The sequence below is a fragment of the Cibotium barometz genome, chromosome 49 (assembly GCF_041138505.1).
Source record: "Cibotium barometz isolate CiBa-2024 chromosome 49, ASM4113850v1, whole genome shotgun sequence".
Taxonomy (NCBI): Eukaryota; Viridiplantae; Streptophyta; class Polypodiopsida; order Cyatheales; family Cibotiaceae; genus Cibotium; species Cibotium barometz.
The window spans coordinates 38,941,297-38,968,786 of NC_141094.1; the positions used below are offsets into that span (position 1 = coordinate 38,941,297).

The 27,490-nt window shown below is 45.3% G+C and overlaps 1 protein-coding gene across 3 annotated transcripts in view; it reads left to right on the forward strand.

The window, feature by feature from the left end:
• The first annotated feature begins 676 nt into the window (after positions 1-676).
• Positions 677-27,490, forward strand: part of LOC147610561 (pectin acetylesterase 8-like) — a 70,572-nt gene continuing 43,758 nt past the window's right edge. The window contains exons 1-3 of one of the 3 annotated variants that reach the window (XM_086786660.1): positions 677-1,038; positions 25,686-25,768; positions 25,946-26,075. In XM_086786660.1, coding sequence (XP_086642786.1) covers positions 771-1,038; positions 25,686-25,768; positions 25,946-26,075 — 481 coding nt within the window. In that variant the 5' untranslated portion in view covers positions 677-770. The remainder of the gene's footprint in view (positions 1,039-25,685; positions 25,769-25,945; positions 26,076-27,490) is intronic. The other 2 variants (XM_086786659.1, XM_086786661.1) reach the window with 2 other exon arrangements.

A 27,490-nucleotide genomic window follows, 5' to 3' on the forward strand; every position in this document is an offset into this window, starting at 1 on the left:
AATCTATAAATAAATAAATAAATAAATATATATATATATATATATATAATATTATAATAATGATATATAAATCAATATACATATAATAAATATATAATAGTATTATATTAATATTATTATATATAAACACATTCACACACACATATGTACGCGTACACACAGCCACACACATACATATGGAGGGTGAGAGAGAGAGAGAGAGAGAGAGATTATGTGTGTGAGAGAGTGTGTATGTGAGACAGATGTGAGAAGAGAGAGAGAGTGCATGTGGTGTAAGTGTATGTGTGTGAGAGAGGGTTGTGTCTATGTACGTGATAGAGAGACATAAAGATAATATGTCTATATGAGAGAGTCTCACATAGACATATACATGCACATGTATACATGCATACACACATGCACACATGTGAGAGAAAGACGCATATATACGTCTATATGAGAGTCATACACACACATGTACACATACACACATGCAAATACGTACCACACATACAAACACACACGCATACACAATCACTCACATATATACATATGCATAGATGCACACTTATGTATGCATACACATGCAAACTATATGCCGGAGGAACTCGAGGGTTACCTACTTGTTACTTTTTTTGGTGAAGCAATGGTTTGAGTTAAATAAAAGAAGAAAAAGAAAAAAAAAGACTCTTGAAGTTTTCATAGGCACATGACCAGTAGTAGATCGTGAGGTTGGGTAGCGAGGAATGGTCTAGCTCAATGTTATAGTGACTACTATTAAGGTAGCGGGCATGGCCGATCTAGCTGCGCTCTCCGTCGAGAGAGGTCCTCCAGCTCTTCCGGCGAAGAGGACATGGAGTGCTGTGGAGTACGCTCTTGGGCTGCTGGGTTTCATGACTCTAAGCGCTGCGATGGTGATGGTGCTGGACTACAAGCGATTGGAAGGATCCCTCAAGCTGTGGGTATCTTTGGAGCAGCCCGACTTCTTCCGACCTGCCTCCAATGAACCCTTATGGGTCCGTCGCACCCTTGTTGAAGGCGCTGCAGAGAAAGGAGCAGGCAACGTGCACTTCTTTCCTTAACCTCTCCTTTGATAGATTTTGCAGTCATCTGTATACATGCCAATGTGCCCATTTTGTATGCAAGCTCTCATCTTCTGGATATCCCCACATCACCATGAAAGAGTAGAACTGCCATTTCTAACCTTATCTTGATCTCATGCATCATCCTACATCAATCCCACTTTAGTAGATCGGGTAAGCAATGTGCGCAAAAAACTTGGGTGCAGAGTTGAAGGTTTTGAGTGGTTTTAGTTATAAGTACCTTCAAATTATTATGAATTTGTCGAAAGTACCTCTAATATTTAGAGATGGTTTTTTTTTCACCATTTGGTGCAGAAACACAACTTCATTGGGCTGTGTGCTGGCCGAGCAGCAGGACAGCCAACTGACCAGCCCTACAGTACACTAATGGATGACCCTACGGATACATCTGTGTAGGCGGTTGTTGGATAGATTGAGACATCCCACACCAGATCTGCAGAGCTTGAGTGAGGAACAGCAAGGCGAGTTGGAAATCAGCAGAAAGGTGTTCTTTAGGAGCAACGTTTAGCCTGGGCAGTGGGAATAGCCAAAGTAGTCTCCTTTTCTAGATGCTGCATTAGTGTAGACGAGATAGGAATCATAATCATATACGAGCATCTTTTGACAATGTACAGTAGATTAGGTCAAATTGCCTTGTCTTTTGTGTATTTGCAGCTTAAGATTAATTAGCAAGTTAATCAGCATGTAATTAGTGTTGATCTAAGCATGCATCGGCATGCATGTTGCAATGGTATCAGAGCATTAGCCTACAACAACTTGCAAGTCCTTGCGTTAGGTGCATTGTGAGGTACCATTGCATAGAGGGTACATTAGGATCCAAGTGCGTTAATTTACATAGGCCTTTGCAGAGGTTTTCTAGTAGATCCATGCATTAGTTTTGCATGCTGTTTGTTGGAGTCTAGGTCAACGTTTGCTCTTTATGGACTGGATTTGTATTGGCTAGAATATGCTATCCAAAGGAGCTGTTTCGCCATAGGTTGCGGGTTGCAAGGCACGGGAGTAGAAAGAACATCAAGGCCTTGGAAGATGTGCAAGAAGCTTTTGCAATAGCTTTGGTAAATGGAGAAGCAACATGTAGACCCACAACAATGGTAAGTGCACCCATGGTTGAAACTTAGTAGGAAGGAGTTTCTGAAGTAGTTAGTCTTAAAGTTGTCCAAGAAGGGGATTCTTCACAAGTTGGAGAGCTTCAAGAACCTGAAGTTGTCCAGGAGTTTGGGCTGGTGCAAGACCAAGAATAGATGCTGACATTAGTGTGCAAGAGTTGAAGTTAGAGAACTAGAGATGCCCGGGTTGGTGGAAGCACTAATATCCCATAGTCACGTGAGGCCATTGGTGATGACCCATGTGACAGGGTGTGACCCTTCACTGGTGTCTCTTCAATGATTAAGAGTAATTAAGGATAATTAAGGGTAATTAAGAGAGATTTAAGTCACAATCGTAACAATCCCTCCCACTTAAAATAAGATCTAGGGTTATATAAGTGATTGCTATTGACTAAAGAACACTTGAAGTAATTCTGGGTACCATTGTAGATGTTCACTTTGCCAAGTTGAATTTGAATCATCCAAGTTGCCCTCTCTTTGGGCTCCGATGGGTCTCTGTGAAGAAGATGATGTCCCTCTTTGTAAAACTTCCCTAAGTTCCCCAATGTTCGACCATAGTATCCCATTGTAGTTCCAAATTGCCAGTACTAGGTGTGTGGTCCCACAGACCCTGTGCTCCTATTTGGGACACTGCACTGTGATGATGACTTGCCTGTCTCTATATATTGTCCACTTCTCCACCTTGCGGGCCACCTTGGGCATGTTCGCTTGTCTGTGCTCTACTTGGATTTGGGTAAGACATAGTAGCAGGGGAACCCCGTTTCCCCCCATTGGGAACGGTGGAACGCGTTCCCCCATCGCGTGGACCAGTGGAACGCTGGAAACGAATGGTGGAACGTTGAGGTGGTCGAAATGAGGTGGAACGGCAGGGAACGGCGGTCGAACGGGAGATGGAACGGGCGAGGGAATGCGAGCCTGCTGTTCCCCCACGTGGGAACGTGCTGATGACGTGGATTTTTTTTTAAAAAAATAGAAGCCCGTAAGCCTTGCGCCAGGCGCTTTTCGGAAATTCGCACCGGTCCCGTACGCCTTTCGCCCGTCGCTTTTCGGAGTTCACGCCTGTTCCAGTGTAGTCGCCGTTGCTGTCCACGACTCCACGAGTCCACTGCCCGTACTGTCCTGCCCGTACGGCAGCTGTTCTGACATTCTGTACTACATAGTACAGTCGCCCCAACCACTGGCAGCCAGGCCCCCAACCCTTGCACTGTGCAGACTTGCAGTGTACATTGTACACTGTACACACAGTGACTACATTCATCTAAAAGGCAAGGCAGCAAGAAGCTTTTCTCTTTCTTCTCTCTCTCTTTTTTTGTTTGAACTTTGAACTTTTGGTGTTTTAAAAATTACCTATGGTGAATCACAATCTGGACTGCACAGTGCACAGTGCACAGTCTCTCCCCATTAAACAGAAGAAAAAAAAAGGACTCATTTCTCTGTAATGGTTAACTTTGAAAGCCTATTCAACTTTTTGCCCGAATTTGCAGACATCATGGCTTACTCGGGTTCAAAGCGATCGGCTTCGAATGCTACTTGGTGGGACGAGGTTGAAAGGCTAGAAAGGTATTCATCTAAGGGAGGTGCAACACGATGGAAATGCAAGCAATGTAACAAAGAGAAGTCAGAAGGAGCAAACCGTGTGAGAGCACATCTATGCCATGTGAACAATGAAAAAGCACAAGTGAACAAATGCCCAGGGACAACACCTGAAATGCGTAGAGAGCTTTTGGCAAAGTACCCAAGTGAAGAGGAGAAAGCATGTGCACGAAAGAAACCGGCAATTGATGCATCTTACTTCAGTAGACAAGGGGAAGATGTACACTTGGGAGATGGACAACAGTATGGAGGACTTGGGAGCTTTGCATTTTCCCAAGATTCGCAGTCTATGGGTGCAAGTTCCGGCAAGCAGCAAACCTTGGGAGCAGCTTGGGATCCCCGCAAGAAAGAGAGGGTAGATGCAGCTGTTGCAAGATTCTTTTATCATGATCATGTAGCATTCACTGTTGCCAGGTCTCCATATTTCATTGAAATGGTCCAGGAGATTGCACGGTATGGCCCAACATACAAGCCTCCTTCATATGAGACACTACGCACCACCTTGTTGCAAAAGGAGAAAGCTGCAATTGAATGTGCTTTAGAGTCTGTGCATGAAAGTTGGGCAAAGAATGGTGTGTCACTTATTGCAGATGGTTGGAGTGACACTCGAAAAAGGTCCATTCATGGCATGGTTGCTTATTCTCGAGGAAGAATGCAATTCATTTCCTCACATGATGCTTCTGGGACTGGAAAAACTGCAGATCAGCTTGTGGAAGAGTGGGCCGAAGGTATTGAGAAAGTTGGACCAGAGAATGTTATTCAGTTCTTAGCTGATGGTGAGGCAACAAATAGAGCAGCTGGTCTTAAGCTTGAAGACAGGTATCCGCATATCACATTCAGTCCATGCTTTGCTCATTGTTTGAGCAACTTATTGAAGGATGTTGGCAGCTTGCCATGGGTTGATCCACACATTCAAAAAGGCAAGGAGATAATAAGCTTCATTCAAAACCATCAATTTATTTTGAATGAATTCCGCAAGAGATCGGCCAAAAAGGATCTCTTGAAGTACTCAGAGACACGCTTTGGTTATAACTTTCTCATGATGAAGAGGTTATCCAAAGTGCAATTGCCTTTGAAGCAGTTGGTTGTATGCAATGAGTGGATGGGATGGGCACTTTCTCGCTCAAGAGCCGGCATAGAGGTTGCAAGAACCATACAAGACTTCACATTTTGGGATGAAGTCAATACTATCAATGCTATGATGAAGCCGATCATGCGCTTGATGCGGATTGCAGATGGACGGGAGCCATGCATTGGCAAGGTTTATGAGGGGGCTGACCGAATGATCGAGAAAATAGGGGAAATGGGCTTGTCTGATGAGAAATATGCAGAGGTTCGAGAATTATGTGAAGCACGATGGAATGGTTATCATTCTCCTATGCATGTTGCAGCGTATGTCTTGGATCCCGAGTTCCAAGGATGTGGACAAGAGGCCGATGATGAGGTGATGGATGGTTGGGAGACAGTGCTTTCTAGGCAGGTTCGTGATGCAGATAAACGAAGGTTGGTGAAAGACCAACTTGGATTTTATCGCAGCAAGTTGGGAAGGTTTGGATCGGCTGATGCACAGAGAGATAGGTTTAAGATAGGGGCTGCTTTATGGTGGGAGGATTATGGGGCTCGTACACCACAGCTTCAATCATTGGCAGTAAGGATCTTGTCTCAAGGTGCAAGCTCCTCTCCGATTGAGCAGCTATGGAGTGTGTTCGGCCATGTTGCATCCAAGAAGAGGAACAAATTTGGGACAAAATAAGTCAATGACTTGATTTTTGTAAGTGCTAATTTGCGCTTGCTTGGTGATATGGCATCTCCCAAACCAGAGATTTATCGTCATTTCTAGGAATTATCTAGGTCGTTCCCTGTTTTCGTCCCCCCTCGTTCCCGTTCCCCCTTTTTCTCGTTCCCGTTCCCCTGGTGGTGCTTTCGTTCTGTTCCCGTTCCCGTTCCGTTGCTACTATGGGGTAAGATCATCTGCTAGGTATATCTTCTCCTCTCGGGGAATTGTTCGTGTATCCATGAAGGCCTCTTTGTCAGAATGCACAGCGGAAATGAAGACAACTGTTGTAGAGAGCAAAACGCAGATGAGAGAGGGAGAGAGAAGCTTTGTAACTCTGCTATATATACACAAGAAAATCCCAAAAAATACAATAGGAAGTGTGGGGGGCAAGGAGCCATTTTATATGGCCCTAGGCTGTTGGTCAGCCAGCCCAAAACAGGCCGACAACACTAGATGCTCATGGCCAGCACAAAAGTGCTCACGACCTGCAATATGCTAGTCGGCCAGGTACTCCAGTAGTCGGCCGTCGCTGCACAGCAGGTCGAGTAGCAAGGGATGAGTCGGCCAGCATCTGAAATAGCTGACAACCCTCCCACACCCAAAAAAAAATGGAAAAAGATATATGGTGTCATGTGCACAGTGTGTATCTACCGTGTGCTATACGCACACAAGACTAGCTTCGAGGTTTGGGGAAGCTTGGAGCTAGGCAGGCTGATTGGCGAGCTGAGTTAGGGATAGACTAACGGGCGGGCACCCAAGTATGGACGGGCAGGCGCCCAAGTGTGGACATCCGATGATTGGCCAAGAGCCTATAAAAGGGTGGCCAAGGTTAGTCATTAATTATATAGTCTCTCTCGCATGATTTGTGAGAGCTCTATGGTCTGGAGCCTGGATCTAGTGCAGACGTGTACCTGCTTTACGCAGCCGAGGCCGGCAGCAATCTCGAGGCCCGCGAGGGTAGCTTCGTGGTGGTATGGGACGTTGCGAGGTGGAGATTGGTCGGTACGTCAACCTAGTTAGCTCAGCTCCTCGTGGCTCGGTGGGGACAGCCAAGACTGTGGGCTTGCCCACGGCTGTCATGGTTGGGAGGTGAGTCAGGCCTGCACCCCCATGTTGTTTTGTTTGTTTGCAGGTTTCGAGTCTCGTACCAGGAGCGTTCCACAAGGAGATCTAGTGGGGATTTGACAGTGGTATCAGAGCATGCCTCGTGAACGAGCAAGTCCGTAGGTAGAGAAGATGAGGTCGAAGAAAGATGTGTTCAAAGAGCTTGCTGTTTTTTCTGTGCATACTGCTGTTTTTCAGATTCAGTATGTTGTTTTTTCATCATAGGAAACCCGTGATGAGGGTGTAGGTAGATGGTAGGGTTGTTTGCTTTGCTAGAAGAAGGCTGAAGATGTTTGTGCAGTCGCACGAACTGCAAAGAGAAAACAGAAAAAAAAGCATGTTTGCTTTTGGGTTGAACGAGAAAGAGAGAGAGAGCGAGAGAAGTGATCGATTGACTATGCGGGGTCGCATGTTCGTGCTGGTCGTGGGCTATCGGAACTTGTAGGCAAAGGTGTGTAGGTAGCCATGCCCACGCAGGCGGCTAGCGGCAGCCGGCCAGGCCTACGTAGGCAGCGCCCAGGCCAGGCCTACGCAAGCGCCCAGGCCTACGCCGGCTTGTGGCCAGGCCTACGCAGGCAGGCTGGCGCAGACAGCCACGCACACCTGCATGAAGGCGGCACCGGCAGCACGTTAGGCGACAACAGCAGCAAGGTGGGCGACTTCACGCTCACACTGGCAGCCGGCGGCGCTAATCCAGGAGGAAAGAGAAAAAAAAAACAGTGAGCATTCGCCGATTTGGACTTGCTTTCGTTTTTTTTAAGATTAAACTTAAAAAAAAAAAGAAGTTAAAGGTCTCCTCCAAGGTTTAAAGGTGTTTGTTTTTTTTAAAGAAAGCAGAATATATATATATATATATATATATATATATATATATATATATATATATATATATATATATATATATATATATATATATATATATATATATAAAACACAAAAGCAAAAGCTCAAGTATTTTGGGGACAGTTATATAAACCTCTTAAGTGGGCTTCTTGCCACACATCTCTCAAGTTTTCAAGCTCTCAAGCTCTCAAGTTCCCTCGCACTTTTATTGTGCAAAGATCGAATTTTCTCTCCACTTGCCCTCTTCACGATGTCGACCCAAGAATCGGAGTTGGAGCCCCTTGTCGAACGCGAAGGCTTGCCGGCTACTACGAAAGATACCGATGCCGATCTTTTTGACGATTGTGTGTCAAAATCAGATTTCAAGAGTTCAAAGTTGCTCTCGAAGCTTCTTTTTTGGAACGTCAGGCACAAATTGCCGCCCAGATGCAAGCCTTGCAAAACTCCAGACCACTACCCTCTCTACTCTTTCGGGTATGGATACCTTGGCCTCTGCTTTAGGCCCCAACATTACTCCGGAACCGTTTGGGGGCGAGCAAAGCAGCGTACCAAGGAGATCGTGGACACTTGGCTACATAAGTGGCAGGTCCATTTTCAGTTTCATCCATATGATGATGGAAAAAAGATCTAGTTAGCAGCAGGTTTCCTCTCAGGCAAAGCTTTGCTTTGGTGGAAGGAACTCAATCCTAAGCCAACAACTTGGGCACAATTCGAAGACGTCTTCAAGAAGGAATTCCTCAAGAAAGAGGATGATTATGATGTTGTTGCCTGGTTTAGATGATTATGATGTTGTTGCCCGGTTTACAGCTTTGACCATGACCTCGCAGCACCTCACTTATGAGGTCTTCCTCCAGAAGTTTAGCGACTTGCAAATCAAAGCTACAAAGATGGATCCCACTACTCTTTTGGGGTTCTTCGTAGCCGGTTTACTTGACTCATACCGTTTACAAGTTAAAAATAACAAATGCAAAACATTGGACGAAGCATTCAGCTCGTATCTATGATGATACAATGGTCTCTTCCAAGTCGAAACCCGTTAACCGAGCAGGGGAACAAGCATAAAAGAAAGTTCTCTGCACCTATGGCTAACACGACTGAAGGAAAGTCTTCGGACCAATCTTCGAAGAATTCAAGTTCGACACCAGCGAAGAAGAAACGACTCCTTAAGGCTTTAAAGCTCACGAAGGAAGGACGTTGTTTTATCTGCGAAGAAAAAGGACACATGCGTAACGAGTGCCCAAAGCAAAAGGGTGCAAAGAACAACGCAGGACCCAAGTCAAAGGCAGCTAACCAGTTGTCTTTGATAGGTACGTCAGTTACTGTACCCTCGCCCTAGTACATGCTTTGATTGTATGTTCAACTCTAAAGTATTTGGCTTGCATGATCTTCTCCGAGTTTATGGAGAAGTGAATGGCCATAGAATTCACATTCTTCTAGACCCTGGGAGCTCACACAACTTTGTTAACTACAAACTTGTGCAGAAATTGAGTCTTGATACGACACCCAGCGATCATACCTATGAGGTGCGCCTATTTGCGGGAAGGCAAGTATGGGATCGAAAGGTGGAGATGCTTCCAATCCAGATTCAGGACTACAAAGATACTCTGGAATGCTATGTTATGCACCTAGAAAATGTAGACTTGTTATTAGGGATTGAGTGGTTTAAGACTCTTTAAGTCCAGATAGATTGGTCTAGTCGTATTTTTTCTTTTCAGCATAGGAACATCCAGTATAGTATGTTAGGTGATTGTATACATCCCTCTCAGGGACCTCTTGTAAATATAGTTGATTTATATAATGGATTCATACCGCTTTCCATTGTGTATTGATTCCACTTTCTTCATTTCTCATCCCTTCCATGGAAGTCAATGAATTAAGTGTGTTTGAAAGCAAAGAATTACAAAAGATACTTGATTCATTTCAAGATATATTTCATAAGGAACTGCCATCGGGTTTACCACCTGAATGGGCCGTAGATCATCGTATTGACTTGATCCCTGGTGCCCATCCTGTCAGTATTCCACCTTACAGGATGAGCCAAGCTGAGGAAGATGAGTTGGCTAAACAACTCGAAGATTATTTGAGGATGGGCAAGATCCGTCCAAGTAAATCACCTTGGGGTGCATTTGTGTTGCTTAGGAGGAAGAAGGACAACACCTGGAGAATGTGTATAGATTACAAGAGATTGAACAAGCTGACAATTAAGAACCTTTATCCTCTCCCTAGATCAGATGACCTGATTGACCGGTTAGTAGGAGGGAAATATTTCACGAAGATAGATTTACGTACTGGCTATCACCAGAAACGTATTCATGAAAGGCATGTTGAAAGAACCGCCTTTCGGACTAGGTATGGCCATTACGAGTTTCTCGTATTACCTTTTGGGTTAACCAATGCTCCAGCCAGTTTCCAGCAAATGATGAACGATCTTTTTCGTGACCATTTGGGAAAGTGGTGGTGTTCCTGGATGATATTTTGATATATAGTCGTACTCTTGAGGATCATGTTAGACACCTCACGATTGTCTTATCTATTTTAAGACAGAATCGACTATATGCTAAGTTAAGTAAATGTGAGTTTTTTATGACAGACATCATTTACTTGGGACACAAGATCACTAGAGATGGATTGAGCATTGACTATGACCGAGTTCAGAAGGTTCTGCACTGGCCTATACCGCGAACAGTGAAACAACTTCGTTCTTTTCTCGGTTTTGTTGTTTTTCTTCGGAAATCTGTGCGGGAACACTCTCAGCTCACACTACCGATGACCGACTTATTGAAAGGTTGTGGATATAAGTCAAATCAGCCTATCACTTGGAATAACGATTTGGATATGGCCTTCAGACTTTTGAAAGATAAAGTCAAGGAAGCACCTATCTTAGCATTACCTGATCCTAGTCAGCCTTATGTTCTTGAAACTGATGCCAGTGACTGCCATCGGGGCTGCTCTATTTCAAGATGGTAGACCGGTTGCTTTTGAAAGTAAAAAGCTAGACGACACTCAATCTCATTGGCCAACCCTTGAGAAAGAGCTTTATGCTGTGATTCATGCTCTCAAGGTTTGGAGACTTTATTTATATGGCTCCAAGTTTGTGGTATTGATTGATCATCAGTCAATCAAGTATGTGTGTGATGCGGATGATTTGAGAGGAAGGAAAGCTCGTTGGGCTGAGTTAATGCAAGATTTTGATTTTGAGATCTGTTATCGGAAAGGGTCCATGAATAGTGTTGCAGATGCGCTTAGTTGAATTAAAGAGGTGAATACTTTGTCATTCACCGAGATTTCTATTGACTTATTTCAGTCATTGAGAGGGCTTTGCAGGACTGATAGTTATTTTGGTCCATTTTGGCAGAAGATCGAGGACGGGAGCTCATTGATTGACCAAGACTCAATGACTGAGCAGTCTACCATTAAGGTTGCAGGAGGCCAGTGGATGATTCGAAATGGTTTACTATTCCGTAATGACAAAATTTGTGTACCACAGATCCCGGACATTATTGTAGAAAGAAGGAATCAATCTTCTGATTCCAAGCCCTGGGAGCCTGCTTAAGATCATGCAAGGCCTTCCACAACGTGTAAACCATCCCCTTTGATCCCGGAACCTCAAAGTCCGGAGGCTGCTCAACATACACCTCCTCCTGCAAGTCACCATAAAGAAACGTGGATTTCACAACCATCTGATATACGGGCCACCGCTAAGAAGAGGCAAGGGCAAGAACAGTCCAAATCGTTGTCATCCTCGTTTTGTCGGTGCAAAGGTATCCTCATAGTCGATGCCAGGCCGTTGAGCATAACCCTTAGCCACAAGTCTGGCTTTGTGTTTGTCCACCGACCCATCTGACGTATACTTGGTCTTAAAGATCCACTTGACACCAACGACTGACCGTTTTGACGGCCTCGGAACCAACTCCTAAGTTTTATTCTTCTCTATGGCATCCAGTTCCACTTGCATAGCTTTCCTCCAATTATCCTGAGAAAGGGTTTCCTTTACGGAAGTGGGCTCTTTGTCCCACATGATACGAGACATCAAAGCATAGTTTATCTGTAAGAGCTCTACTGAATGACTTTTGTATGAACTCTATGCGATATTCGGGGTCCGTCCTCTGTGGTCCACTTGGAGGGAAGCTCCGTAACACCCGACTCCCGAAGGGTGTCTAACAACCACCTGGGTGCTCGAATAGAACGCGGAGCCTCCTATTGTTGCTGGGGCTCATCTCCACCTGCGGGCTCAACCTCTTTAACTGATTGAGGCTGTCCAGCTGGAACAATCGACTGGGAATCATCATCAGCCTCATCTGGGTCTCCAAGAAGTGGCGGCTCATCAACAGTGGAAGCTGGAACATGCTTATCAAAAACATCATCTCTGATGACAACAACCTCGTTCCGCTCCGAGTCATACAACCTGTATCCTTTGGAAAGAGAGTTATATCCCACAAATACAAGCTTCTGGGACTTCGAGTGAAGCTTCCCCCTTTTCTTCTTTGGAATGTGAACATAGGCATCACTCCCAAACGGGGAGGTCCTTGCTGATTTGCCGACATCTAATTGCTGATTTTCACAGTTGCATTGCTGATTTCCATCCTTTTACTGCTGTTTTCCAGCCATCTTTGTGTCAGAAACTTCTCCTACACCTGAATTTTCAGCAAACAATCGCTTCATAGGGGGGACAATGTCTTCTCTGGAGTTCAAGCTGCCATCTTTATCCATTTTCCCTGAAGGACAGCATCTGGACCGGACAAACTTCGACGTTTGGAAGGTGAAGATTGAATCTATTCTTGAGACTTATGATTGGGCAGAGATTTTCACAACTCCTCGACCGAATCTAGCTGAAGCAGATCTCAACGATGAGGAGGGGGAAGAACGAAAGAAGGAAGCCCTCATATGGGACAATCTCAATGCTCTACTCTGCTTTGATCACTTCTACACACAGAACTCCAGTGGCAAGAGGTCATCTCTATGGTACTTGACCAGGAGAGTTGGAATGCCTCTACCCAGTCCGGCAAAGGGGATCAAGCTTTCACAGGCCAAAATAACAAAAACAAGAAGGCTAAAGGTAAAGGTAATCACTCTCAGCTTGAGCTCAAGGACAAAGGCAAGTCCACCTCATCATCACCCAAGAAGTGTGACTATTGTCAAAAGGATGGACATCTCTATCAGGAGTGTAGAAAGAGGGCGGCAGAAACAAGAAAGGCTAGGGTTCCGGCTCCTCAGCCTCCCCGGTCGACGGAGCTGCTTGGGTACATCTTGAGGAGCTTCCTTCTACTATTGCTCCAAAGATTTCTCTCAGCTTCTGTACCTATGGAGTGGATTGTGGATAGTGGTGCTACAAAGCACATGACTTCTCTACAGGACTTGATTAGTGATCTAAAGAAACGTCTCGGGAAGGTGACAAATCCACCATCCCTATTTGTGGTGAAGGCACCATGTTCTTAGTTCTTGACCGGCATGGGGGAAAGTTTACTTCTTGTATTCTTTATGTTCCAAATCTTGGATTTCACCTTCTTTCTGTGCAAAAATTGTGTAGTCTTGGCACAAAAGTGGAGTTCACCACAGATTCAGATACTATCCTTCATCAGAAGATGGATATTGTTCTTTGGGAAGGGTATGCAGACCATGGTCTCTACAAGCTTCATGCTCTCTCTTCTCGTCCCTCCCCTCCCACAGGTGATCTCTGGCGTGCTAGATTTGGACATCTTCTCTTGCCGCAGGGGGAAGCAACATCTGTTAGCAGTCATCTCCTGTCTGTATATTTACACCAGGGCCTCTGTTGTGGGTGTGCCCGCCCGATTTAGGTGTTTTCTCATTTTTCCCCACTCTCCATATTTTTCCCTATTTTTTTTTGGTGTGGGAGGTTGTCCTGTGGCTCTTGGCTGATCCAGGTGATGGCCAACTGCCCCTGTTGCTCCACGATTCTCCCTGTGTGCTGGCCGACTATGAGTAGCTGGCCGACTGGTGTTGCAACAGGTTGGGTGACCTTCAGAGGGTTGTCGGCTGGTTTTCTACTGGCCGACTAGTTGATAAGGGCCATATAAAATGGCCCCTTGCCCCCACACAGTTTGTATTCAATATTTTGGGATTTCCTAGTGTACATAGCAGAGTTACACGCCTCTCTCTCTCCCTCTCTATTGCTGTGTTTTTCTGCAGTGCACTTGCTCTTGTGTTTTCAGATCTTGTCTTCATCTCCGCTGCATATTCTGACATGGTATCAGAGCTCTAGGCTCTTGGAAGATCTTGGGAACTGTGTGAGCAAGAGGGGGGCTGTTTTGTTGGTGATTGGTGACTGTTTTGGACCGTACGGGAAGAGGAGAAGCAAGAGGAAGGTGGGCTGATTTGCTGGACAGGCACTTGCAGGTTTAGTTCTTCATTTTTCCCACCCACCCACCCACCCTTTTAAGTTACAACCCCGCAATGGCAGATTTACTTGAGATGGCTGAGAAGCACGTGAAGATCCCAACACTCCCCATGTTCCCTGTGGACCGTCGGTTGGACGGGAACAACTACAGCATATGGAAGGTAATGATGGAATCTGTTTTGGAGTCTTACGACCGCGCTGATTTCATTGTTGTTGGGGTTCCCTAAGCTTGGAGAGATCTTCTTCCTCTCCTTTCAGTTTCCCACCCTCCCTCCCTTTCTTCTTGCTGTGCACAGCCTAAGAGGAGGACTTCCTGATTTTTTTTTTCAGCCCCTTTCTTCAGAGAAGGTTTCTTGTCAGAGGACATGGCCTCACGAGATTTCTCTACTGGTGCTCCTTCTCCTGTTGATTGTCCAGCACCATCATAGCTTGGATCCCTGCTCCCGTTGCTCCATAGGTGGTTCCTGTTCTGAATCTTTCCTCTCTGAGTTTCTCTCATCCAGGTCTTGTTCCCACCCCTACCCACATACCATCCTACAATCCTCCCCAAGTCGGTGACTCCATGAATCTTACCGCAACCAACTATCATTTGGTCTTTCTATACTCAGTTGTATCTGGAAGGAGCCGGTGTGTGGATGGCTATCTCCACACCTCACTTGGTGGACCTTGCTTTGAGAAGCATATTGGATGCTCGGGCTCGTCTTATCATCAACCATTGCATGACTCCATCCATACAGGCACAGTTTGTCTCCTCCCGGAGTAATGCTCATCAGATGTGGACAGAGATCCAGAGGAGGTATGGGAGAGTTTCGATAGTGAAGATCACCTGTTGGCCCCAAAGCTTGGCGCCCTCTTCGGTATTTCTTTATTTGCATTCAAGGAAGAGTTCAACCAAGTACAACATGGCCAAACATGGCTGAAAGTAATAGCGTGCCCAATATGTTCATACCTCTGATCCTCTCAGCATAGAAGTCCCACACAATCTTGTGCTAATTGCAATACACAATTCTGCATCCCTTTATGCCAAGAAAATACATTCAAGAGGCCCCGAACAACGTAGCCAATTCGCCCTTACTTGCAGCCAAAAACACAGCCATACATCAGTCCACAAACTCGTCCAAATACATCCTTCGGATTGCCTTGTTTCCACCCTCAAAGTTGCCAAACCCTTCCTCTCACAAAGGGCCAGAGGAGTACCTCCGAGACAGTCACAAGCCAGTGAAAAGAGAGAGAGAGAGAGAGAGAGAGAGAGAGAGAGAGATGTGCGCTTCCTCTCCTGTAGCCGTCGTCAGCTCGCCAAGAGAGAGAGAGAGAGGGCTGTGCGCTTCCTCTCCTGCAGCCGCCTTCCACCACTGAGAAAGGGAGCCAGCCAAAAATGTACTGTTCAGCCCGTCTTCCCTACAGCCCGACAGTCGTGAGAGAGAGAGAGAGCCAGCATACTGTTCAGCCCGACAGTCACAAGAGAGAGAGAGCCAGTGTACTGTTCAGCCCGTCCCTCCTAAAGAAGCGCCCGTCCCAATAATAGTGTAAACCCCCCCCAAGAGGCCCACGATCCACCAAAAAGGGGGTGCTTTTATTTTAAATGGTTTAAAACGTTTGTCCCCCCCCCCCCCCAAGGGGTTATAAAAAGGACCCTTAATAATTTGACCCAAGTGTGAATGTTTAACAAAATGTCCTGCACACTTGTGTCTTGCACACTGACCACCATGCCCAATGTCCGGTATGCTGTACAAATACATAGGGTCGTGACATAAAGATTATGGGAGAGCCCATCTCTTAGATTGGGACATGTGGCAAGAAAGTGGATCAAAGTGAGACAAGTGGCCTCACACTTGTCAAGAAAGTGGATCAAAGTGGCCTCGCACTTGTAATTATAGCCTTCTCTTGCCATTTTAGCTCATGGGAGGCCCAAATCTATAAATTGGAGTGCTCTCTCTTCATTTGGAGGAGGCTGTCTTGCTACACACTAGCCTCTACAACTGCCCTAACAATGGCTACTCTCTCTCTCTCTGTCTCTAAGGCTGCCCATGAAGAATACCGATTGTTGGCGACTGTTTTGGAGGCTTCCATTGTGAAGAAATACTGAAGGTAAGGGTAGGGTATTTAATCATTTTATTATGATTTCTAGTCGTTGTACTTGTTGTACCCGCCCTTGTACTTACTGTACCAACCATTGTACCGGTTGTACCAACCACTGTTCTTGCTGTACCAACCCTTGTACTTGTACTTGCTGTATGGGCCATTGTACCTAATGTACCAGCCCTTGTACTTGATGTACCAGCCATTGTACCTACTGTACAAGCCATTGTACATGTACCGGCTGAGTGGAGAGCTGCCTGACTTGTTCATGGTGATGTATATGGTATATTATTTTCTTCACCTGAGTTTTTCACATATGGCATCTTGAAGACCCGTGGTGATGGGGGAGATCAGTACCCTCATGGGAAGAGGTGGTTTACACACATTCATGGTATTTAGGGGCTTCTTTTGATGACAGCTCGTGTGTCTGGTCCAATGATGGTTGTATGTGGATAATCCGGCATCTCCTGTGGGGAGATTCTCCTTGGGTAATAAAATACTCCAAAGGGGGGGGGGGGGTTCGGCCCATTCCGGCCTCTATGCGGTGTCACATGTGCAAGCTCCATTTTCAGCATTTGTGGATGTTTTGTCGAGCTTTTATGTTTTATGCAAAGTGATGATGGCTATGTTTTGCATTAATGGTCAAGTGTTTTGTGAAACCCCGGAAGTTACATTCACTTGGGCTTATTTTCTGTAATACAAGAGTGAGTCCTTATCCAAATTTCAGCAATGGCATACTATGGTGGAGAAGGAAAGCCGTCTTTCTGTTCTCACTTTGAGAGCTTACAAAGGTGGCGAGTTTACTTCTCATGAGTTTGATCACTATTGTGCAGGGCTGTAATATGTAGAAGCTATGGGTGTCTTTTTTCAGCCCTAAACACCATCTTGGAACATGCTTGAAGAGAGAGAGAGAGAGATATACCTGAGTATTCAGTATATTCTATAGTACAAAAAGGTACACTGTACATCTTGGCTAGCCCATGGTTGCCCCATCAAAAGGTAGAAATACCTAATCTAGTCCTATTCTGTGACCCCGTTGACGGTGAAGATAAGTAGAGAGGGCTGCCATCGCGATGATGTGAGATGGTGAGCAGAGAGTGGGCTGCTGTCCCAAGGTAAACTGAAGAAGAAAAACGATGATAAACTGTAGCAAAGAGTGGGCTGCTGTCCCAAGATAGGTAGTGATGATAAAACGCTGAAGTGCTATACTGTGTAGCAGAGAGTGGGCTGGTGTCCCATGAGCTGAGGAAAAATGCTGAAGTCCTCTACTATAGTAGAGAGGGGGCTGCTGTCCCAAAGTGTGGCCTGATATAAAACGCTGATGTACTGACCTGTAGCAGAGAGTGGGCTGGTGTCCCAAGGTGTGGCCTGATGTAAAACGCTGATGTGCTGACCTGAAGAGCCAATGATGATGAAGCAGATGATGTGCAATCTCTGGCAGCAACAACAGCAGTAGAAGTGGTACCGAATGTGTCTATGAAAAGTGGTGAAGTGATGAGGCAAAGCTATATATAGTGTGGGGCTGCTGGTCGGCCAGGCTAAAGGCTGTGGGCCAGCAGCAAAGACCCACAAAGCATGAAATAAAACCTAAAAATCCAGAAAAATACCCTTTTTAGGGCTGGATAAAATACTATTTTCACACATGTTGCCCATGTCTAATAATGCTCTACCTGTTGTTGTGAGTCCCATATCCTTTGAGGTCCTGCTGGTGCCCATCTCTGTAGGGTCAAGCTCATACATGATGGATGAATCATGTTCAAAGTAATATGGCTGAGACTGGAGGCTCTGTGTCCTTGCATTGAAGTCACCGACAAGGAGAATGTCGTCTTGTGTGGAGAACTTCTTGATGTCGTTGTAAAGTGGCATGAATGGGGAGAAGTTTGGTGAAAAGAATCTAGATGTATCTGACGGAAAGTAGCACATGGCAATGTACAAGCTTTGCCTCTTGGGAAAGCTGAACCTGACCCACATGAACCTGGCTTCCTCGTCCTTCTTCATCATTGTGATCATAGGGCTGAGAGAGTCTTTGAACAGTATCGCTACTCCACCCGATCCTCTAACCCCTCCATTAATCCTGGTTTCTCCTCGATAAGCTAGCTGACTTCCACATGTATCCAATGACCATTGGAAGACCTCTTTCCGGACTCTGATGAGTCTCGGTATAGAAAACCAGCTGCCTCCCACTGTATGTCTCCATGAAGCCTCACGGGTCAGACCACAGTGTCCTGTTGCAGTTTTACATGGCTACTACAAGTGTATCCTTTGTCCCATAGATCTCGCACCATCGTATGGGTGGTTTATCTGTGATGGTGATTTTGCCATTGTGATAAACCGCCCATTCGCCTGCCTTTTGTTCTTCCATGGCTTGGGCCCCCTTTTTTTTTTTTTTTTTTTTGGAGGTGTTCTATTTGCACTCCTGGTCATCTTCTTAACAAGTCCCTTTAACCTAGATATGACTTCTTTAAGTTGTGTGCACCCTCACGTGTTCATTTTACAAAAAAATCACCAAGAAAGCCATGTTCGACTCTTTCTAGCTTTTTATATTAATTGGATACCCATACCTTATCCAGCCATTGAAGAGTGAAATCTGTCAAACATGGGGTGCCCATTATATAAATTGTCGACCCTTTTTTCAAATGAGTGTGGACCCTTTTTAAACTGGCATGGTCACATTAATAAACAGTCCACCATTTTATACAAGTGTGAATATCCTGAAATCCCCTTTCGGAAAGCCTGTGTTCACACGCCTGATTTTCCCAAAACATCAGGGCTGGCCAGGAATGGTTTTCTGTGCAGGCAACCTGGCAAAGCCTTGCATGTGGATTTGGGTCAAGTGTCCATGATGGGGACATGGACCAGTTGAAGAGCCTCCAGATTCCGGCCCTAGTGTGGTGTCATTGTATTTCAACTTTTTGCTCGTAGATTTGGTGTTTGGTTATGCCTTTGCGTTAATAGTTAGTGAGTGTGTCGGAAAACCCTAGGATTGGTTACCAAAGGGGGGTAGGGCACCCTGATCATTGGGACTGAGTGCTGCTGTTTATGTGGATGAATGATCAGTATGCATGCTGTCTAAGGGCTTTAAGGTTTAATTGTTGATGTTAATTCAATCGACTCTGCCAGAATCTCTCAACAAGTACAGTTGACAGAAATGCTGAGCAATGATCTGAGTCCAGCCAAGGAAGGAGCTTGTGCCAATTGGAAAGCTATCTTCTCTCATCTTTGCAAAAGAAGTGGGTTTCCTGGTCCTGCTTTTTAGTTATGTTTTGTGACAGTGAAGCTGCACATTTTCAACAATGAAGCTTCATCATATCTTTTTTTTTTTTTTTGGTTGATCCAATGGGCTGTGAAAAGTGTCAGCTTTAACTGATTTTCGACCCTGCTCAGGTGATCTGCCTAATCAGATTAAGTGGCAACATCTGATATTAATGCAACTTTGCCAGTCTCTACATGCTTAGCTCACTTATGGCGTCTCAGTCATCATTCAACCATGTGCTTTAGGAACAGGCTTGGAGATTGTAATGTAGGCTTGATAAGGTTGGGCTGAAGTCTTTGGACTTAAACAGCTAGGTGTCAACCATGTGCTTTAGGAACAGGCTTGGAGATTGTAATGTAGGCTTGATAAGGTTGGGCTGAAGTCTTTGGACTTAAACAGCTAGGTGTCAAACTCGAATAAGTAAGGGGGATTCTTTCCCACTAGAGTTAGGATAGATGATGCTGTTAGGGTGAGTCATGAGATGCCCCATGCCCCAAACCAGGCATTCACCCATAGGCTCCAAACTGGACAATACTGCTACTTGGTGTGTCCTTGATTTAGAGGAGCAGAGTCTCACGACCAGATGATGCAGGGTTATGTCTAGGAGATACCGCTCACACATGCATGTTTGTAATCATGTTCTTATACCATACCATCAGCATATGGAAGCCTTTTTTTTTTCAGCCAGTTTCTTACTCTATCTAGTTGATAATTGTTTTTCATTGTGCACGCTGGATGCCCTTCTAGATTGATTACCATTGTCTCATGGACCCTCAAGTCTTTTATGAGATGTCATTACAGCTTTTTTCATTTCTTCTCTTTCTCTCGCAGGAACACTAGCATCTTATGCTTCAAAGAATCAGCTCAAAAAATAGGGGTGGTATCAGGCAAAGAGGGTAAGTCAATTGGAACCCCCAGGTCAAGGCTGGCATGGGCACCATTTAGGTCCACTTCTATTGGAAAAAGCTGGCCAACCAACATTTCAGTCTTGCCCATATGGGCATTCCTTTGCTTATTCAACCTTTGACTTTATTTTTCTAGCTTTTCCACCTGCCATTCCATCCCTTTTGAAAAGTTTTTGGAGGCCATCCTTGTAGCCAAGCATAGATCTGTGCTTCCCCCCTTGCTGTATCGCAGGGAAATTTGTACGAGAGGGACACACAAACCCTGCTTCCCCCCTTGCTGTATCCTCCTCATGGCAGGGCAATTTGTACGAGAGGGACACACAAACTGTCAATCAATACCAAGAGAAAATGATGAGAACAGCTAACCAATGTCATTAGGGATTTGGTGTATCGCCCGAATAAAGCTCCCACCCTTGAGCTCCTTGAACTTTGCAACTAGCCTGCTTGTTGTAACTCCCACTTTTTTCATTGACGTTTGTTGATGCTCTCTAAGGGCTTAACCGCTTAGAGCATGTAGATATGGTGGTAGAAAAGATAATCTGCAAGCCACACACTCTCACTTTCTCACACTCTAGAGCTAAGGATAAGGACTAGATATGGATAAGAGCTCTCTATCTCACACAAGGGAAGTCATTTCTCTTTAGTCGAGTTATCCTTTATACAAAAAATATATGTGTGGGCGCCGACTTTCACCTAAACACGGGTGATCGTTATTTATCTTTGTTGCAACTGTATTGACATATATATATACTGTACAGCTGAAGTGTTGTAGGTTGCTTCTTTCACTTCAAATGGATCGGTATCATGCATGCAAGGTAGACATTCTTTAAAATGTTGGTGTTGGACTCACACACTCACACACACAAACCTGCACATTAGGGTTAGGTGCAGGATGGAGAAGCTCACACACAGAAATGTGTGAGAGAGAGAGAGAGAGAGAGAGAGAGAGAGAGAGAGCCAAAAGTGTGGTATCCACAAAATGCAAGTCAACCCTTGCATGTGTGCCACATCCATATAATATAGAAGTACAAAATATTATATGTTAAGAGTGTCCTTTCACACTTGATATCCAAGGGGAAAAACCACATGGAAAAAAGTGCCCTTGGTTAAGCCCTGTTCACACATAGCACTACCATAAGTGAGCATATGCCTACAAATTCCCCCTGTAGTGGAAGTGTAACCTGTACAAGGTAGCAGATCACTCTCTGTATGAGAGAGCCCAAAGCTTTGCGGAAAGCTTCAAACTTTTCTCGAGGTAAAGCCTTTGTGAATAGATCTGCAACATTATCCTGTGTAGGGCAGTAAGATAAACTGATCTCCCCTACATGTAGCCTCTCTCCGACATAGTGATAGTGAATCTCAATGTGCTTGGTACGTGCATGAAATACTGCATTTCGTGCCACGGCCATAGCACTCTGGCTGTCTGTTGACACTCACGAAGATCAGCTAATAGTCTTCTCAACCATACACAATCTACTGTAGCTGTGAAGCCTGCCCTGTACTCAGCCTCACAAGTAGATGTGGCAACAGTGGGTTGCTTTTTACTCAACCAAGATATGCATGAACTGCCAAGAAAAAAACAATTCCCACTGGTGGATTGCCTGGTATCATAATCACCAGTCCAATTTGAATCACGTATGCATAAAGCTGCAAGCTGCCCCCCCGGGATAGAACAAACCAAGATCCAGGGTACCCTTAAGATAATGAAAAATGCGTTTGATTGCTTGCCAATGCTTTGTGTCTGGGATGTGCATGAATTTGCTCAACAAAGACACCCCAAAAGATATGTCTGGCCTCGTGTTACACAAGTAAATGAGGCATCCCACTGCCTGGTTGTAAATGCCGGCCTCAAAAGGCTCTCCAATATCATGCATAGTAAGCCGTACACTTGGTTCTACCGGAGTAGAAATGGACTTACATTCATCCATGTGAAACCTTTTTAGCAAACTTTTTATGTACTTAGTTTGCTGCATAACAATGCCATCATTTGTATGCATAAACTGTATGCCGAGATAGTAGTGTAAAGGCCCCAAATCCATATCAAATTCAGCTTTCAAATCAGCTTTGAAATCTGAAATTTGTGCTTTGCTAGTACCTGTAATGAGCATGTCATCTACATACAAGATGACTGAGAATATCGGCATCGGTTTTCTTCACATACAATGTGCTTTCAGCTGGACTATTCACATAACCTTGGCTGGTTAGATGAGCATGTATCTTATCATACCAAGCTCTTGGAGCTGCTTTAACCCATACAATGCTTTGTGTAACTTGCATACTTTATGTTCCTCACCAGGAACTACAAAACCAATGGGCTGATTTACATATATTTACTCCTGTAAATCCCCATTTAAGAATGCAGTTTTGATGTCCAATTGATGCACTATCCATCCTTTATGTGCAGCCAATGCAATCACTGATCTTATTGTGGTCATTCTCGAAGTAGGAGCAAAAGTTTCTTCATAATCTATTCCCTTTTTTTGCAGATTTTTCTTTATTCCTAGAACATACAATACATTTTTCATACATATATTGGCACCATTGGGTGCAATAAGTATGACATTTCCAATTCCCTTTACTGGATATGTAGTATGATCTGCACATGATACAGTGCGGCCATTTGAAGCATAAACCAAGTGCTGAAATACATCTTTGCATGAAGTGATGTGGCTCGAAGCACCACTATCAAAATACCATGATGCATTCTGTCTGTCAAATACAATGCAAGACATATCAGTGTCTGAAGCACTTGGTGTGCCACTAGTGCATGTGACCAAAAAAGTGTACTCTTCTTGGATTACATTAGCTGATTGCTGTGCTTTGTCATCAAAAGAGTCTGCTACTGCATTGCCTGCTTTCCTTTTCTCTTTTGCAATCCGCTTTCTACATTCACTGATGTAGTGTCCAGGCTTATGGCAGTAGTGACATTTGCCCTTCTTTTTGGGCTTGTTTGCACCCCCTTTGTCAGACTTTTCACCACCAGAAGAGGGCTGTCCATGACCAGCCTTGCTAGATTGTTGTCCCCCATGCTTAAAGCTCTTTGCTTTACCCTTATCCTTGGCTGTAAATGCCTTGTCTCCACCACGGTTGCTTGATAAGTTTGCTCTTGTTTGCTCTTCCTGCAAGAGTAAACCCACCAGCTCTTCAAAAGTGATGGGATCACCACCTCCTCTCATTGAGAGATTGAGAGAGGTGTGAAAGCCCAAGTAGGAAGGTGGTAAAGAATGAAGAGTGTTGGTGACCATCTGTCTGTCTGGGATAACCTCATCAATGTTGAGCAATTGTTCCTGCAAATCTTTCACTTTGGTGAGATGATCTGCCATGGAGTCACCCTCATCCATTGAAAGAAGATCCAATTGCCTCTTCAAGTAGGCAACTCTTGCCTCGTTGCGTACCTGATACATTGCTTCCAATGTGTCCCATGCAAGCTTCGATGTCTTGCAAGAACGAACGTGCGGAATAATAGTCCTTTTCATTGAAAGGGCTATCAATGACATGGCCTCTAGAGTCCCATCTCTTCTGCTCTTGTGTGGGAGCAGGTTCTACATCAGGAGCTCTTTGAGCACCTCCCCTTTGAGGTGTGGCTGGCTGTATGGTAAGTGGGCGTGTGTCATCACCACACACGATGCCCCAAAGCCCTTTGGCTACCAGCAAATTACGGATCATGAAACTCCAGAGGGAGTAGTTAGATCCATCCAACTTGTCCTCCTGGGTGAGCACACCAAATACACCTGTAGCATTCTGTGCCATGTCAACAAAATATACCTGCAAGCAAACCAAGCACCAATGTGCACTGCCAGGCAACCAAATGTCTTGTGCAAATCTATGGCTGCAAACCAAAGCAAGTGTAAACCTGCACCAAATTGTCAAATTACACACAATGTGTATACATACGCAACAAATCACAGCTGTAATGCCCAATTACATGCTCCAATCAGAAAATCCTCAATTTTTATGCACTCCAATCGCTTCAATGTGCATTTAATTGGCCAATTTTCACAAAAGCCCCAAATTTCTGCAACTGAAAGAGGTTCAATTTGCTGATTTTGACCTCAATTTTGAAAACCCCCAAATTGCAAGCAAAGCAACATGCCCAATTTTTTCAATTTGTCCTGAAATTGAGAAATCCCCCAAATCGCCTGAACCCTTTACCATATGCACTGTAGTGTCTGCAAAATCTGCATATTTTCACCACATGCATTGTAGTGTCTGCAAAATTGTATCTGACCTGCACTGAAATGGCTGCAAAATTTGTATTTGTGTTTGAACAAAAATGTGTACAGAGAATACCTTTAGGCAAGGGCAGCACGTGTAAAGCAGGTGTTAGGCGTGGAGCAGACAGGCGCAAATGTTGACCGGACAGCAGCGAGGTGCAGGCGTGTAGAGGGAGCCGCCGGAGATGCAGGTCGACTGGGAACTGGAGCGCATGGTCAACGGGGAGCCGGAGCGCGAGCGCACAGAGCTGCCGGGACAGGCGGAGGTGGCGCAACGCGTATCTGAGAGCTAGAGAGTCGACGAGGAGGAGCACACGGGTCCCCGTACGCGGCAGAGGAGACGGTCCAGGCGGAGGCGGTAGGCGCAGCGCGAGCACGGAGGTCGCCGACGGCTGGGCACGTGCGAGCAAACGGCGCGGCTACCGCTGGCCGGAATGGGGCACTGACCGACGACGGTGGCTCCGGACGGCCGGAATGGAGCAGCGACGGAGGCAGGCGCTCTTGGGCGACGGCGGTTTTGGGCGCACTAGCGCCGCCGGTCTCTGGTGGCCGGCGGTCTCTGGTGGCCGGGCAGCGGAGCAGCGATGGAACTGTTGGACAGAAATTTGAGGGCGACGGAAATCTGCAGGTTTTTAGCAGCTCTTCAAGGGGCAGTTTCTAGGGCCAGCAACCTGGCTCTGATACCAATTGTTGGTGTTGGACTCACACACTCACACACACAAACTTGCACATTAGGGTTAGGTGCAGGATGGAGAAGCTCACACAGAAATGAGAGAGAGAGAGAGAGCCAAAAGTGTGGTATCCACAAAATGCAAGTCAACCCTTGCATGTGTGCCACATCCATATAATATAGAAGTACAAAATATATTATGTTAGTGTCCTTTCACACTTGATATCCAAGGGGAAAAACCACATGGGAAAAAGTGCCCTTGGTTAAGCCCTGTTCACATATAGCACTACCATAAGTGAGCATATGCCTACATAAAAACCAACTCATACCTCTTTTATTTGGTACATAGGGAGGTGGGCAAGCACCGCAGGTGTCCGGGGCTAAACTCACAACCTTTGGATAGGGTAGGTTGTACCACTCAGGGAAGAGGTGCTGACTGGAAGGTAGATATATTTAAAACATGTGTGGTTATGAAAGCTTCATTATCCAGTCTGCTATTTTGCTCCAAAAGTGGCAGAAGCTTATGAGGCTGGTTTATGTTCTAAGATGTGAAGGCATTTGCACCTACTAGTGGTTGTGACCTACTCTAATGACCTTGATTTTACATTGTGACCTACTCTAATGACCTTGATTTTACATCGTATTCTTCATCGAGAAGGTCAAGATGCTTTAAACTCAAATATTTTAGACCTTTGTTGATGCAGTGTGCTTGGACGGGAGCCCCCCTGCTTATCACTTTGATAGGGGACGCGGTTTTGGAGTCAATAACTGGCTGGTCCATCTTGAGGTCAGTTTCTTTGGTACAAAATTTTGTGGCACAGGTCACTTGTGTGAACTTCTAGGCACTATAACTTGTCATATGCTGCAGTTCTACATCAGTGTTTTGAGTTTTGTGAGGTGTCAGGTAGTTATGTGCATAGATATCTATTTTTACTTATATATCTATTTTTACTTACTTTGCCAGGGAGGGGGATGGTGCTCAACCAATCAAACATGCTTCCGACGGTCTGGAACAAGGCTGGGATCATCACATTTCATGGAAGAACAGATGATTTTTGGTGGCAGCCTGAGCGACTCACCTTCGAAGAACCCTGGTAATTTTTCTCTTGGGGTTCTTGTGTTAAGAAGTTGTGAGGAAGTGTATATTTCTTATAATGCACACATGCAGTGTTATAGTTTGTGCACTTGATGTGGAAAGATGATCAGCAGGCTATGAGGCCATTATGGGTCTAACATTTGAAACAATGTCGGGTCACCAAAGCTCCAAGCTTTTGACCTCCGCGTGCACCGTCCACCCTCGCTATCTCACGCACCCTTGCTGAGCATATGATGCTTGGCGACAGCTAGGTCATGTTTAGTACAGGCTCTGGAAGCCTTGGTTTTCCCTAAGACTTTAGAACTTGAAGGTATGACTCTAGGAGCAGTCAACCTTGTGGGCTGATAGTGTGGTTACTTATTGTACTTTATTGTGTTACTGCATCGCGCATGGATGAAACCATCACTCATGTCTTGATCTTTTGGTCGTGTGGTGACCATGCACCATTGTATCAAAGCATCCTTTGGCTTAGCTATGCTAAGTGTTGTTGGTGTCCCAAAAGAAGTGCACAGGTCCAAGGAGAGTAACTAAGCATCTGTCAAGACCCCCAAAAGCTGGTTGGTGTCAAGAAAACCCAAGGGGAGGGTTTCATGAGAGTTGGTAGCCAGTTGGGGCTGCCGAGGAAGGCTTTTATGGAGCACTCGAAGTAGGCCAAGGGTGCCATGATCTGTTTCAAGAAGAAGGATTCATGTTTGTGTTCAGGGACACATGGCAAGAAGGCAAGGGGACAAAGTGGAATAGATGCACAGATCTCTACATCAGATTTGGAGTGGAATCAGAGACAGGGCAAGGTTTTCAGTGAAAATGTTGCCAGGAAGGAAAGGATGACAAGTTTGGGAGTCCATGTGGAGACAAAGGGATGAGGACAGTCATCCAGGGTCAAAGGTTAGAATCCCATCATCAAGTTTAATAGAAGGGGATGTCATGTGCATGCACATGGTTATGGTTGATCCAAGCTAATCCTTGATTTGCAACGGATAAAACATCAAGGTTTGAGCAGTGGCGGCTTGTCTCACAGGCGTGGGAAGGTCTATGTGTGGAATGTTGGAGATGCAATCCACACTTCTAGAGAGAACTAGCTCACGTGGTGAGACTGGGTTTGAATCTTGGCAAGTTGAGGTTTCTACAAATTGGATTACCGGAGGTCACCTAACACCTTCAGGTTTTGGGGTCTGGATGGCAAGACCAATTTGTGGAACACCTCAGTTAAGCGCGCTTGCGCAGGAACACAACTGGGATGGGTGACCTCCGGGGAAGTGGGAGGATCCATGTTTCCAACATGGTATCAGAGCCCAGGTTGTGATGTTGGAAGTTAAGACCTCAACCAAAGTGTGGCTTGAGGGGGGGTGTTGGAGATGCAATCCACACTTCTAGAGAGAACTAGCTCACGTGGTGAGACTGGGTTTGAATCTT